Raw genomic sequence first — 13,877 nt, forward strand, 5'->3', positions numbered from 1 at the left:
CGGCTACATGAATGAAATGAAATGGAAATCGCTTATTGTCACAAGTAGGCTTCAAATGAAGTTACTGTGAAAAGCCCCTAGTTGCCACATTCCGGCGCTTGTTTGGGGAGGCTGGTACGGGAATTGAACCGTGCTGCTGGCCTGCTTTCAAAGCCAGTGATTTAGCCCTGTGCTAAAATGAAGATGTTTGAGATGCTCGTGGATGAGAAGGTATTTGAGAAGGCCCCCAAAGTGGATCGGATCCGCCGGTCCCTGAGACAGAAGCAGAGGGCGGGGGAGCCGCCCCGGGATGTGCGTAAAAGTTTAAAGAGAAAGAGAAGATATCACGGTGAGCCACGGCAACGTGGGAGTGAAGATGAGGGGGAATCGGGTCTGAATATATCAAGACATTGGGGCTAACCTGGCCATGAGACAGGTGAGGTTCAACAGGACTAAAGCAGTGCTCTACAGAGCAAGGTTCAGTTTGGGATGTTGTACCCGGCCACATTGTGGGCAATGTTCAAGGGTAAGGAACGTAGGTTTCAGAAGCCAGAAAAGGCTTTGTCTGAGACCATGGTTTGGGAGAGAGTTAGGGTTGGGATGCTTCGTATGATTTACCATTTGTCAGGGACATGTTTTATTGAATCTGTAACATGTTGTTGATTCTTGTATGCAAGTGTGATGTTTTCTTTTATGTACACTTTCTAGTGCTAAGGGGGCTGTTCGTTTGGCCTACCAGGGAAATTTTTGCAGGAGTGGGGGGCGCGAGGTAGGGGCTGCCATGCTAGTGTGATATGCTAGTAACAGATGAAATGTGGGGGTGGGGGCTGCGGTGGGTAGCCAGAGGGCAGAGGAAAGGGGGCTGGGCTGTGGCGCAGTTTTATTCAAGATAGACCGAGCGAAAGATGGAGGGTGCGGCCATTTTGTGTGGGCCGTGGTTTGGACAGCAGGTTGGTGGACTGGTATATTAGGGGATGATGGCAGACGTTAGCAAAGGGGATGGGGCGGAAGCCCCCGGTGAGGGTGGTAACGTAAGATATCCGAGGGCTAAATGGGCTGGTTAAAAGGTCAAAGGTATTCACGCATTTAAAAAGTCTAAAGGCAGATGTAGATTTCCTGCGGAAATGCATATATGGGTAAAGGACCAGATGTGACGGAGTAGAGGGTTGGGTAAATTGTCCACTTGGGGTTCGACTCCAAGTCAAGGGGGGGGGGTTGAGACTCTCTTTTGTAAAACGGTGACATTTGTAGTATCGTGGGAGGTGCAAGAGTTGGGGGTTGGTTTGTAATGGTGAGTAGGGTGTTGGCGGGGACGCCGTTGATTCTGGTCAATGTGTATTCACCCAACTGGGACGATGTGGTTTTATTAAGAAATATTTAGTGTCCATTTCGGATTTGGATTCCCGTAAGCTGATTATGGCGGGAAACTTTTAATGTGTGCTGGAACCGAGGGTGGACAGGTCAAGGCCCAAGTCGATGGTTAGGACAGTGATTGGAGGAGAGAGAGAGAGAATATGAGCGGCTTCTTGGATGGGTTGGAGTTCCCAGAGACGGGGAAGGAGAAGTGGCAAGCACTGGGGTTGCAGGAGATAGTGGGGAGGGTGGGTCGTTACAGTCAGGGAAGGGGCCGGGACCCAGTCAAGTTTTACAAAATGTTTTTGGGGAATTCGCCCCACACCTCCTCAGTGTGTTTAAGGAGGCACTGGAGAGGCGGGAGTTGCCAGGTACATTGATTTCTTTGATTCCCAAGAAAGATAAGGATCCATTGGATTGTGGGTCATACAGGCCCATTTCTTTGCCAAATACGGACGTGAAAATATTGGTGAAGTTGCTGGCAAGGCGATTGGAGCGATTGTGCTGGAGGTGGTATCAGAAGATCAGATGGGTTCGTGAAGTGGCAGCTGTCGAGCAACATTTGGAGGCTACGTGGTCACGAACCCGTCAGGGAGCAGGGTGCCAGAGGTGCTGGTGTCAATGGAAGCCATGATGTGAGGATGCCGGCGTTGGACTGAGGTGAGCACAGTAAGAAGTCTTACAACACCAGGTTAAAGTCCAACAGGTTTGTTTCGAATCACTAGCTTTCGGAGCGCTGCTCCTTCCTCACCTTGAAGCCTTGCGGAGGTTTAGGATTGGGCCAACATTTGTGGCATGGGTCCGCTACTCTACGCATCCCCCATTGCGAGTGTACAAAAGAATTCCATGGATTCAAAGTACTTTAGGCTGCAGAGGGGAACAAGGCAGGCGTGCCGTTTGTCACCACTGTTGTTTGCACTGGTGATAAAGAGTCTTTGGCGACTGCACGCCGGGCATAGGGGGAGTGGCGTGGGATTGCGAGGGGGGGGTCAAGGAGCATAGATGTTGTATGCTGGCAACTTGTTGCTATATGTGGCGGATCCGTTGGAGAGCATGGGAAGAAATCTGAACTTGTTGGAGTAATTCGGGGCCTTCTCTGGGTACGAATTGAATGTGGGAAAGAGTGAGGTTTTCCCGGTGAATGACTTGGGGAGGAGTATGAATCTTGGGGCTTTGCTATTTAGAGTGACTAAGATTAGGTTCTGATATTTGGGGATTCAGGTGGCGCATGATTAGGTAACTATGCACAGGTGAAACTTAATGGGGCGGCACGTAGCACAGTGGTTAGCACAGTTGCTTCACAGCTCCAGGGTCCCAGGTTCGATTCCCGGCTTGGGTCACTGTCTGTGCGGAGTCTGCCGTTCTCCCAGTGTCTGCGTGGGTTTCCGCAGGGTACTCCGGTTTCATCCCACAATCCAAAGATGTGCAGGTTAGGTGGATTGGCCATGCTAAATTGCCCTTAGTGTCCAAAAAGATTAGATGGGGTTACTTGAGGATGGGGTGGAGGTGTGAGCTTAGTTGGGGTGCTCTTTCCAAGGGCCAGTGCAGACTCGATGGGCCAAATGGCCTCCTTCTGCACTGTAAACTCTTTGATTGTATGGTGGAGGGGATTAAGGGGGATCTGAGGAGATAAGCCGCCCTTGCCAGTGTCGTAGGCATTGAGGGTGCTGTTAAGATGAATGTGTTGCCTGGTTCCAGTTTATCTACCAGTCTCTGCCAATTTTCCTCCCCAAGGCATTTTTTTGAAAAGGGAGACGGATTGATTTCTGAGTTTGTGTGGGCAATCAAGGCACCGAGGGTTAGCAGGGCTCTTTTGCAGAGGAAAAGGCGAATGGTGTTAGAGCTTCCAAATCTGCTGCACTCCTACTGGGCAGCTAATATGGAGAAGGTGAGACAATGGTGGGCAGAGGGGGGGTCGGAATGAGGACTCCTGTAGGGGGTTGAGTTAAGGGCTATGGTACCCACCCCGTGCCTGGGGGTGCAGGTTGCTCGAGATTGGGGGGGCCCCCGTAGGTACAACATTTCTAGTTTGGTGGGGAGGGTGAAAGCTGATCTGGCAAGGTGGGATGATCTCCCTCTGTCACTGGCAGGTTGGGTACAGGCGGTTAAAATGAATGCGCTGCCACGATTCCTTGATATTTTTCAATGCCTGCCGATTTTCCTGCCAACGGCATTTTTTAGAGAGATTGAAGGGATGATTACCTCGTTCATATGGGGAGGGAAGGTGGCCAGAATTAAAAAGGTGCTACTACAGAGAGGCAGGCAGGCAGGGGGTTTGGATCTTCCGAACCTGATGCATTATTACTGGGCGGTGAATGTGGAGAAGGTACGGAGCTGGGTCAGAGGGATTGACTACCAATGGGTCAGAATGGAGGCGAGTTTAGGTAGGGGGTCGGGATTGAAGGCGCTAGCGACAGCGCCGCTCCCGATGGCCCCGGGGAGATACTCAGGGAGTCCAGTAGTAATAGCTTCGTTGAGAATTTGAAGGCAGTTTTGACAGCACTTCGGGTTGGGAGCAGGGTCAATGGAAATGCCGATTCGGGGGGAACCATAGATTTGAGCCACGGAAGTGGGATGGAAATTTTCAGAGATGGGAGGAGAAAGGAATTAGGACACTAAAAGATTTATTTCTTGGGGGTCGTTTTGCGGGATTGAAGGAGCTGGGGGTGAAGTATGGGCTGGAACATGGAGAAATATTTAGGTACATGCAGGTTCGAGACTTTGCCAGAAAGGAGATACAGAGCTTCCCAGTAGAGCCGGCTTCTACATTGCTGGAGGAGGTGCGACGACAGGGAAACTGGAGAAGACAGTTTACGGGGCTATTTTGGAGGAGAAGGCGCCGCTAGAAGGGATCAAGGCAAAGTGGGAGGAAGAGTTGGGAGGGTATGGAGGAGGGGTTCTGGTGCTCCGGAGGGTGAACGGCTCCACCTCGTGTGCGAAGTTGGGGCTGATACAGCTGAAGGTGATGTATAGAGCACACCTTACAAGGGCGAGGATGAGCTGGCTCTTTGAGGAGGTAGAAGATGTGTGTGAACATTGCGGGAGGGCCCCGCAAACCACGTTCATGTGTTTTGGTCCTGCTCAAAGCTGGAGGATTACTGGAAGGAGGTTTTTAGGGTAATTTCGAAAGTGGTACACGTGAAACTGGACCCGGGCCCTCGGGAGGCCATATTCGGGGTGTCGGATCAGCAGGGGTTGGAAACGGGTGCGGAGGCAGATGTTGTAGCCTTCGCCTCGTTGATCGCCCAACGGCGGATCCTATTAGTGTGGAGATCAATCTCTCCACCCTGTGCCCTGGCGTGGCAGGGAGGACCTGCTGGAATTCTTAACGCTTGTAAAGCTCAAATTTGAACTGAGGGGAAGGATGGAGGGGTTCTACAATTTATGGGCATCATTCTTTATGCACTTTCGAGAATTGGATCATATCGAACATTAAGGGGGTTGGGGGCTGGGAGGGTTGGGGGGAGGGGGGCTGTATGTGTTAATGGTGACTATGGGTGATTCCTGATTCCTTTTTGTCATTTGTTTCTGTTAACATGCAGCCTAATGTTTGGGGGTTTGGTAGGAGGATGGGATCGTTGTTATTGATATGGGGGTTGACATTACATTAGTTACTGATTATTGTTTATTGTTGGGTGTAAATTTGGGATAAAATGTGAAAAAGGAGAATAAAAAATATATATATTTTTTTAAATGGTAACTGCCCGCTTCCATTTGCTCCAGGGAAATATACCAATAGCCCGGTAGTGGTGTCATCGATAAAGATTTGGAATCAATTACGGAAGCACTTTAAGTTGGGGCAGGAGTCACTACTGACTCCGTTGGGGGGGAATAATAGGTTTGCGCTCGAATGGCTGAAAGCAATGTATGAAAGGTGGGAGAGGGCTTGGGTAGGGTGGGTGACGGATCTGTTTTTAGGGAAACATTTTGCATATTTGGTGGGGCTTAAGGAGAAGTTTAAGTGACCGAAAGGAAGCAAGTTCCGATACTTACAGGTTCAGGACTACGTGCTGAAGGAGCGACCCACTTTCCCACAAATACCGGAGTATAAACTATTGGAGAAGCTATTAGCTCCAGACATGTGGGGCGGGGGCGGAGGGGAGAGAGAAGAGAGAGAGAATTTGAGTGATTTATAGGTGGTTGAGAAAGAAAGAGACGGTGTTAGTGGAAAAGATCAAGGGCCGATGGGAAGAACTGTTGACCGAACAAGGGTGGGAGAGAAAGAGTGAGATATTGTGCCGGGTTAATGCGACGTTCTCATGTGCGAAAGGGAGTCTCATTCAATTCAAGGTGACGCTTTGGGTATGTATGGCACGAGCCTGGATGAGGGGGTTCTTCCCTGGGGTGGCGGATCGCTGTGGGAAGTGTGGGTGCGGTCCGGTGAACCACGCCCATATGTTCTGGGGGTGAGAGAAACTGGAGGACTTTTGGGAAGAGGTGTTCAAGGCCCTGTCGGAGATAGTGGAGTTTAATGTATCAGCGTGTCCCTTGGTGGCGATTTTTGGCGCCTTGGAGCTGCTGGGGCTGCAGGAGGGGAAGGGGGCTGATGTGTTAGCCTTCACCCCCTAATTGCCCAGCAAAGGGTGGACATTAACTGGTGATTCACTTCAGCCCTTACAAATAGACAAAGATTGGTTATTTGATTAGGAAATGTATGCTTGTAATATATAGCTCTGTACATAAATAAAATTATATAAAGATTAACGGGTCACCCATTCAAGACAGAGAGGAGGAAGAATTTCTTCTCTCAGCGTGTAGTGAATCTGTGGAATTTGTTCCTGCAGAGAGCTACAGAGGTTGGGTCATTAAGTAGGTTCAAGGTTGAGGTAGACATATTTTTAATCAGTAAGGGAATCAAGGGTTACGGGGATACGGCAGGAAAGTGGAGTTGAGGAGTATCACATAAGATCAGTCATGATTTCATTGAATAGCGGAGCAGACTTGATGGGCTAAATGGCCTACTTCTGTTCCTAAGTCGTATAGTCTTATCAGCTTCAGTTCTATCTTTCACCAACAAGCTTTCTGGATGAGATCCTTTAAGACTAAATTCAAAAGTTATATGCCTAGCCTAAGTATCATTCACAAATGTCTTCATCTTTCCCATTTTCATATTTTATGTGCACTGCAATTAAACTCTCACATAGGAGTCTTGAATTTACAAAGTTCTAGGCCTAGCTGCAGTGACAATATGAATGTCAAACTTCTGTAGTTCGAACAATGGTTCTGCATCTCCGATAATCAATATTTTTTTTCCAACCAAAAAGGGTCACGATTTTTTAGAATTCAAATAATTTAAGATCATATACATCATCGTCATTAGTGTAAAACTAAATTACTGTGGATGCTGGGATCTGAAACAAAAACTGAAAATACTGGACAATTAATCTCAGCAGGTCTGACAGCATAAGATCATAAGACATAGGAGCAGAATTAGGCCACTCGGCCCATCGAGTCTGCTCCACCATTCAATCATGGCTGATATTTTTCTGATCCCCATTCTCCTGCCCTGTCCTCATAACCCCTGATCCCCTTGTGAATCAAGAACCTATTTATATCTGTCTTAAAGACATTCAGTGATTTGGCCTCCACAGCCTTCTGCGGCAAAGAGTTTCATAGATTCACCACCTTCTGGCTAAAGAAATTCCTCCTCATCTCTGTTTTAAAGGATTGTCCCTGAGATTGTGTCCCCTGCTTCTAGATTTTTCCTACAAGTGGAAACAACCTCTCCACGTCCACTCTATCCAGGCCTCGCATCTGTGGAGAGAAAAGGGAGCTAATGTTTCGAGTCTGGATGACTCTGTCAAAGCCATAGAGGACTGGAAATGGAGTCAGATTTATACTGCAGGGAGAGGGGGGGGAAGCTGGATAGGGGCCACCAATAGGTGGAGACAGACAACAATGTCGAGGACAGAAGAGGAACGTAAATAGGCATGATTAAGGCTAAAAAGGGTGCCGATAGTGGCTCATAGTAAGAGAATAAAATGTGTGAATGTCATCATTAGTGTAATGTGTGTTGACTCAACAGTTGCTAAATTACAAGACATTGATTACCCCAGGATAAAGCTCAAAATGGTATTACACAGGAATAGCATGCTCTACAATCTTAATTTTGAAGGAAGATTTCTGTACACATCAGTATAACCACACTCACTCATGTTGTCACTGGATTGTAAATTTCTAATATCACAAGAGAGGAACGATGGGAATGACTTTAAGTACTGAGGCTCTTTGTCATTGATGGAAACATCAAAAATCTGGTAGTAGCTTCATTAATGGTTTATTATCAGGGAGGATCTCCTTCCCAATTTGATTTCTAGAGGACTCGGGTCACCTTCATTATCTTACAGGAATCAAGGTCTTCCATCAGTGCAATCAAAAAAGCATTCAGCCATGCCTTGCACAGTGGACAACTTGTCAGTGTTCCCTTTGAGCTCCTGATCTAAATCCTTCCCTGAGGAAAAGTGCTAGGAGATAAGTTCCTGCCATCTGAAAGCTTTTGACTCCAGGCTACTATTGCAAATGTAATTTGAAGCAATATAACCTATTATAACTTCAGCAATAAATGGAATTTACTGAAGTGAAAGATGAGTCAATAGTCCACATTGGATCTACCTATTTTGAAGATATATTCTTATAAATAGTCCTTTGGCAGTACAGATCTTTATTGCTGAAAAAAAGACTTTTAGAGACATACAACCTACTACCTAGTATTACACTGGCACTGAAATTCATATAATAATAATCTTTATTAGTGTCACAAGTAGGCTTACATTAACACTGCAATGAAGTTATTGTGAAAATCCCCTAATCGCCACACTACGGCACCTGTTCAGGTACAGAAGGGAGAATTCAGAATATCCAATTCACCTAACAAGCATGTCTTTGGGTCTTGTGGGAGGAAACGAAAGCACCCGAAGGAAGCCCACGCAGACACGGGGGGAACGTGCAGACTCTGCACAGACAGTGACCCAAGCTGGGAATCGAAGCCGGGTCCTTGGCGCTGTGAAGCAACAGTGCTAACCACTGTGCTACCGTGCTATCACATTATTCATTTGCAACTCAGGAAGAATGTCTTTGTGGCTTGACAGTAGCATCCTGTTAGTGGTGAATACCACTCGTGTTGCTCCTGCATAGTAGCAGCATCAATCAGCTAGCTACACCTGTTGCAAAATTCTTTAAGACACCTTGCTTCCAGGGAGACCCAAGGTAGATGAGGCACTTTTCAGGGCCGAAAGTGACAGCCTTAGGCCCATCCATGGGTTTGCGCAATATACAGTGCGAATTATCTTAGCCTTTATCTCACAAGATATCTTTGATGTAACCTAGTTCAGCATCATGCTTGCAGAGTCATATAGTCTACATTTGTTGTTTCCCCTGATTTATTATTCTTGTGAACTGTCCTGATGAGTGGAAGGTGAAAATCTGACAAAAAATGCCTTTTTTTAAACAGCAAAACCTCTGTACATTGTCATTTTACTTTTCAAAACTATATAATGAATAGTGACAATACATTATTTATGTACACAAAGGAAACTTAAGCAGGTAAAGTACTCCATGATGCTCTGCCATGGTGCGGCATGGTAGCACAGTGGTTAGTACAGTTGCTTCACAGCGCCAGGGTCCCAGGTTCGATTCCTGGCTTGCGTCACTGTCTGTGCGGAGTCTGCACATTCTCCCAGTGTCTGCGTGGGTTTCCTCCGGGTGCTCTGGTTTCCTCCCACAAATCTCGAAAGACGTGCTGTTAGGTGATTTGGACATTCTGAATTCTCCCTCAGTGTACCCAAACAGGTGCCGGAGTGTGGCGACTAGGGCATTTTTGCAGTAACTTCAGTGCAGTGTTAATGTAAGCCTCCCTGTGGCACTAATAAAGATTATTACAACACCTCCCCCAACTTCTTTAGCCAAAATGTTGCAAAAATCATAAAACATAGCTCACCAGGATTGATAACGCCAATGTTATCCTTGCCAGGTTCCTGTTTTCCACCTTTCATCTAAATCTGTGCAGTTTGCATCCTCTCACCAAAAATTCCACACACCCATCCATTACCTCTGTTCAGATTTACTGGCTCCCCAGGTACTGAATTTCAAGGTGCTCAAACCCCACTACCCAGAAACCTTTCTCGTCTCCAGCAGAATGTTTGTCTCTCCACATAAAGAACCTGTGACATTTTATGCAAGGGGTGCTGTATAAATGTACATTGTTATTAATCATTACCTCATATTCCACCATTCGTTTATCTGCCAGATCAGCTTTGTTGCCAGCCAAGGCTATCACTATATTAGGACTGGCTTGTCTCTGTAGCTCTTTTACCCATGCTTTTGCTCTATCAAATGTTTCCTAAACAAAACAAAAAAAAAGCAAATGAATAAATGCTATTTAGTAAAAATATCTCTCAGTATAGAACTGAAGTTCTGAAGAAAAGTCATATTCGGCTTGAAACTTTTTCTCTCTTCACAGATACTACCAGACCTGCTGAGTTTTCCAGCATTTTATGTTTTATTCTTAATCGACAATGCTACTCCTTTGTTACCTATGAATTTTCACGGTCCCTTTTTACTTAAGCACTTTAACATGATTGGAATGCCAAACCTGAGCTTTTATATATGATATTTTTACATTTAAATAGGAACGGTTAATTCCTGTTACTTGGTAAATCTGAAACTCCCTGACTCAAGTTCTGACAGTATATATTTTAAAACTCAAACATCACAAATCCTTCCAGGAAATATTTGGGGTTAAATTGCAATAACTACTGTTACCTGTTTTGTGATATCAAAAACCACAATGGCAGCTTGGGCCCCCCTGTAATACATTGGTGCTAAACTGTGGTAACGTTCCTGACCAGCAGTATCCCAAATCTCAAATTTCACTGTTGTGTCATCCAGACAGACGGACTGAGCAAGAAAAGCAGCTGCAAAATAAAAGCAAAAAATTGATGAATTTTATGCAATCAAACAAATGTTCCTTAGAGCTTGTTTACCGGGCTCAAAAATGGTATTTGTTGCTCCTCCTTGTCAAGCTACAAATGCAAACCTATGTTTTTTGCAATGCAACTTGGTGGGGTTCTGAGTCAATACTGTCACAGTCCCATATGATCAATTATGCACCAGAAACAAAAAACATTGCAGCACAATGGAATGTTGCATAGTACTACTAAGATTTTGAAGATTTGCCCCATTTGAAACACAATCTCCCAAAAGATGAATTTTCTAATCTATTTTCTCATGTATTCAATTCAGATCATCTCTTTCCTATTAGCTTGGCTCAGGTGACAATGCTAGTAGTCTGTTAACCAGAAGGTTACAGCTTTGAGCCCATAGCAAGTTACAACTGTTGCAAGACCCCAAAACAGGTGGGTGCTCGCGTAAAGACTGATTTTTCCACTATCTTCCACATCATCACCATTTCCTTTATCAATTCATCTACTCCTTTTTTGTAATTATTCAACCCCTTTCCCTCCTTCTGAAGAGTTCTAGTTTTATATTATAAACTGTATTTAGTTGAAATTCCTTTGCCAAATGGGTTTGTTTGTAAAAAGGGACAGTTATTAAACCTCAATATCTTGGAGACAGAGCTCTTCTTCCCTGGAAACAATTTAGCATTTTTACTATTTTTGACATTTAACCACCAGCAAAAGTAACCACAGCTCCAGCATCTTAACATATAGGAATAAAATAATAACTGCTCCTTACGTGCCTTAGATTTTCCTTTCCACTTTTAACCTTCTGGGTTTTTTAAACCTAACCTTCCAGAGTGACATAGTCACTAGTTCCTAACTTATTTTACCATGTATTTTCATCCTTGGCAGTATCTTGCAAATTGGGTTTTGATCAATGCTAATTTGAATTTAAAATTAATTTATTGGGAAAGTAAAATCCCCGATATTCAAAGTTGAAGACTGTGATCCAGTAATCCAAGTGATGGAAATCATTACTGAGGGTATTTCACTTCTCATGCTTATTAATTTAAGTCACAAACATAATCACAGTATGTTTCCATTCCAAAGTCACTAGCATTAGGTAAAGATTTTCCCTCGTCTCCCAATCATGCTCACTAGTGCATATCCTGCAGTCAAGAACAATGTAAATTAGTTTAGTAGAATCATAGAACTTACAGTTCAGAAGGAGGCCATTTGGCCCATCAGGTCTGCACCTGCCCTTGGAAAGAGCACCCTACTTAAGCCCACGCCTCCACCCTATCCCTGCAACCCTTCCATCAGAAACCCAGTAACCCCATCTAATCTTTTGGACACTAAGGGGCAATTTAACATGGCCAATCTACCTAAACTACACATCTTTGGACTGTGGGAGGAAACTGGAGTACCCAGAGGAAATAAATTGGAGCCTGTACCATCACTATCCACAGCTCCAGACCACAACATGCATGTAAATGTTGCCACAGCACCTCTAACACAACACTAACACCACTATTGCTATTGGGTAGCGGTTAGCATGATCATCAAAACAGAACATGCTCTCTCCCACATCACTCGCTCTGCTTCCAAACCTTTCTTCTCCGACTCTAATCCAGAGCTGCCAACTTTTCCCAACAGAAATCAGTATTCCAGATACCAAAAATCACTATTTTGGCAGTAAAATCGGTATTTTCATTTCAAAGGAAAAATGGCAACACTCTGAAGCATAGCGTTACACCTTTATTGCACAAATCCAAAACACAAATGGAAAATGCAAATCCAATGCTTCATACATGCACAACATCATGAGTGTGTTTTCAAATTAAGTTTCAAACATTCAATAAATCTAAGACTGAAAAATGTGAACAAAACATTCGCCTTTTTACAAGAAGTTCAAAATTGTCCTGAACGCTTGATTAACTTTCTTGAATTCTTACAAGAAACTGTATATAGACAAAAGTAGTTCAGTGCATTTCTTTCTTTCAAAAAATATTTTAATGAAGTAACACTAATTGATTTGATATTCAAATTAGAGTTTATGATAGTGAAGGTAAAAGAGCACAAAGAAAATGGCCACACAGTATAAAGCAGAAGGTATGGTTAAACAGATGCATGATGATTCAGGTTTACTTTTTCAGCATTATTTCATGCTCACAGCAAAAAGCGCAGTTCAACAAGTACAAGACTTTATGAACTGAATCCTGTTGAAACTTAATGCGCAATGTATTATCAGCTGCCTTCCATCAGTATAGAAAGGGGGAAGTAGAATTAAAATTTCAGATCAATGACCTTTCAACAATTCTGAAATGTTAACTCTGCTTCTCTCCCCATTGATGCTGCCTGACCTGAGTATTTCCAGCACTTTCGTTTCTTTAAACAGTGCTCTACAAAGATCAGTGATAGAGCTCGTGTTGAGTCTACTAACTGTAGTCCACCTTCCCTCAACGTGATTTTAAAAATCCCAATAAAATCCAGGCACCTCGATGCCTCAGAGACTGCGCGAAGGTCAGTGTCTGGTGATCCTAACCTTTGCGCAGTCTCGCACATGAGGCATCGAGGTGCGTAATCGTTCCCTTGGCGACAGGGCCCCGCCTCCTCTCCTCTCCGCACACTAACAGCGGAGACACGCATGCGCTGTAGTGTGCGGGGCGGAGAGGAGTGCGGGAGGGTCCTCTGCATGGGGCCCTGTCACCAAGGAAACTAAATAACGCATTTTGGGAGGTGGCTTGCAAATCAGCTATCTCCTTTTCCTTATTGCAATGAGAGAAAGTGTTCTTCCATATTTGAGCGGATTTTCCGTATAAAATACAGAAAATCCATGCTAGTTGGCAACTCTGCGAATCCAATTTTTCACCAATCTCTTTTGTTCATAATTTTCTCTCCTCTCACAACTATGCTGTGGCTTGATTAGCTCTCTACTCAAACTACCTGTAGTCTGGTTGCTATGCTCCTCTACATTTAGCTTGTTTTCCTCAACCATGCTTAGAAAAATACAGAAACATACATAGAAAATAGGAGTAGGCCATTCGGCCCTTCGAGTCTGCTCCACCATTCATTATCATCAAATTCAATATCCTGTTCCCACCTTCCTCCCATACCCCTTCATCCCTTTAGCCCCAAGAGCTATATCTAATTCCTTCTTGTAATCACACAATGTTTTGACCTCAACTACTTTCTGTGGTAGTGAATTCCTCAGATTCACCATTCTCTGGGTGAAGAAATTTCTCCTCACCTCAGTCCTAAACGGTTTATCCCTTATCCTCAAACTTTGACCCCTAGTTCTGGACTCCCCCACCATAGGGAACATTCTTTCCGAATCTACTCTATCTGATCATGTTAACATTTTCTAAGTTTCTATGAGATCCCATCTCACTCTTCTAAACTCCAATGAATATAAACCTAACCGATTTAATCTCTCCTCATATGAAAGTCCCGCTATCCCAGGAGTCAGCCTGGTAACCATTAGCTGCACTCCCTCCACAGCAGGAACTTCTTCCTTCCAATAAGGGCACCAAAAATGCACAAAATACTCAGGTGTGGTCTAACCAACGCCCTATACAATTGCAGTAAAACATCCCTATTCCAATACTCAAATCCTAATAATTAAAATAATTAAAGTTGGGAATTCAG

At 44.5% G+C, this 13,877-nt stretch overlaps 1 protein-coding gene across 3 annotated transcripts in view; it reads right to left on the reverse strand.

Moving 5' to 3' along the window:
• Positions 1–13,877, reverse strand: part of rab5b (RAB5B, member RAS oncogene family) — a 149,380-nt gene that overhangs the window by 46,092 nt on the left and 89,411 nt on the right. For all 3 annotated transcript variants that reach the window (XM_072479356.1, XM_072479342.1, XM_072479350.1), the window contains 2 exons: positions 10,093–10,244; positions 9,548–9,670 (listed from right to left, as the gene is read on the reverse strand). In XM_072479356.1, the coding sequence (XP_072335457.1) occupies positions 9,548–9,670; positions 10,093–10,244 (275 nt within the window). The remainder of the gene's footprint in view (positions 1–9,547; positions 9,671–10,092; positions 10,245–13,877) is intronic.

The sequence above is a fragment of the Scyliorhinus torazame genome, chromosome 2, assembly GCF_047496885.1.
Source record: "Scyliorhinus torazame isolate Kashiwa2021f chromosome 2, sScyTor2.1, whole genome shotgun sequence".
NCBI classification, from domain to species: Eukaryota; Metazoa; Chordata; class Chondrichthyes; order Carcharhiniformes; family Scyliorhinidae; genus Scyliorhinus; species Scyliorhinus torazame.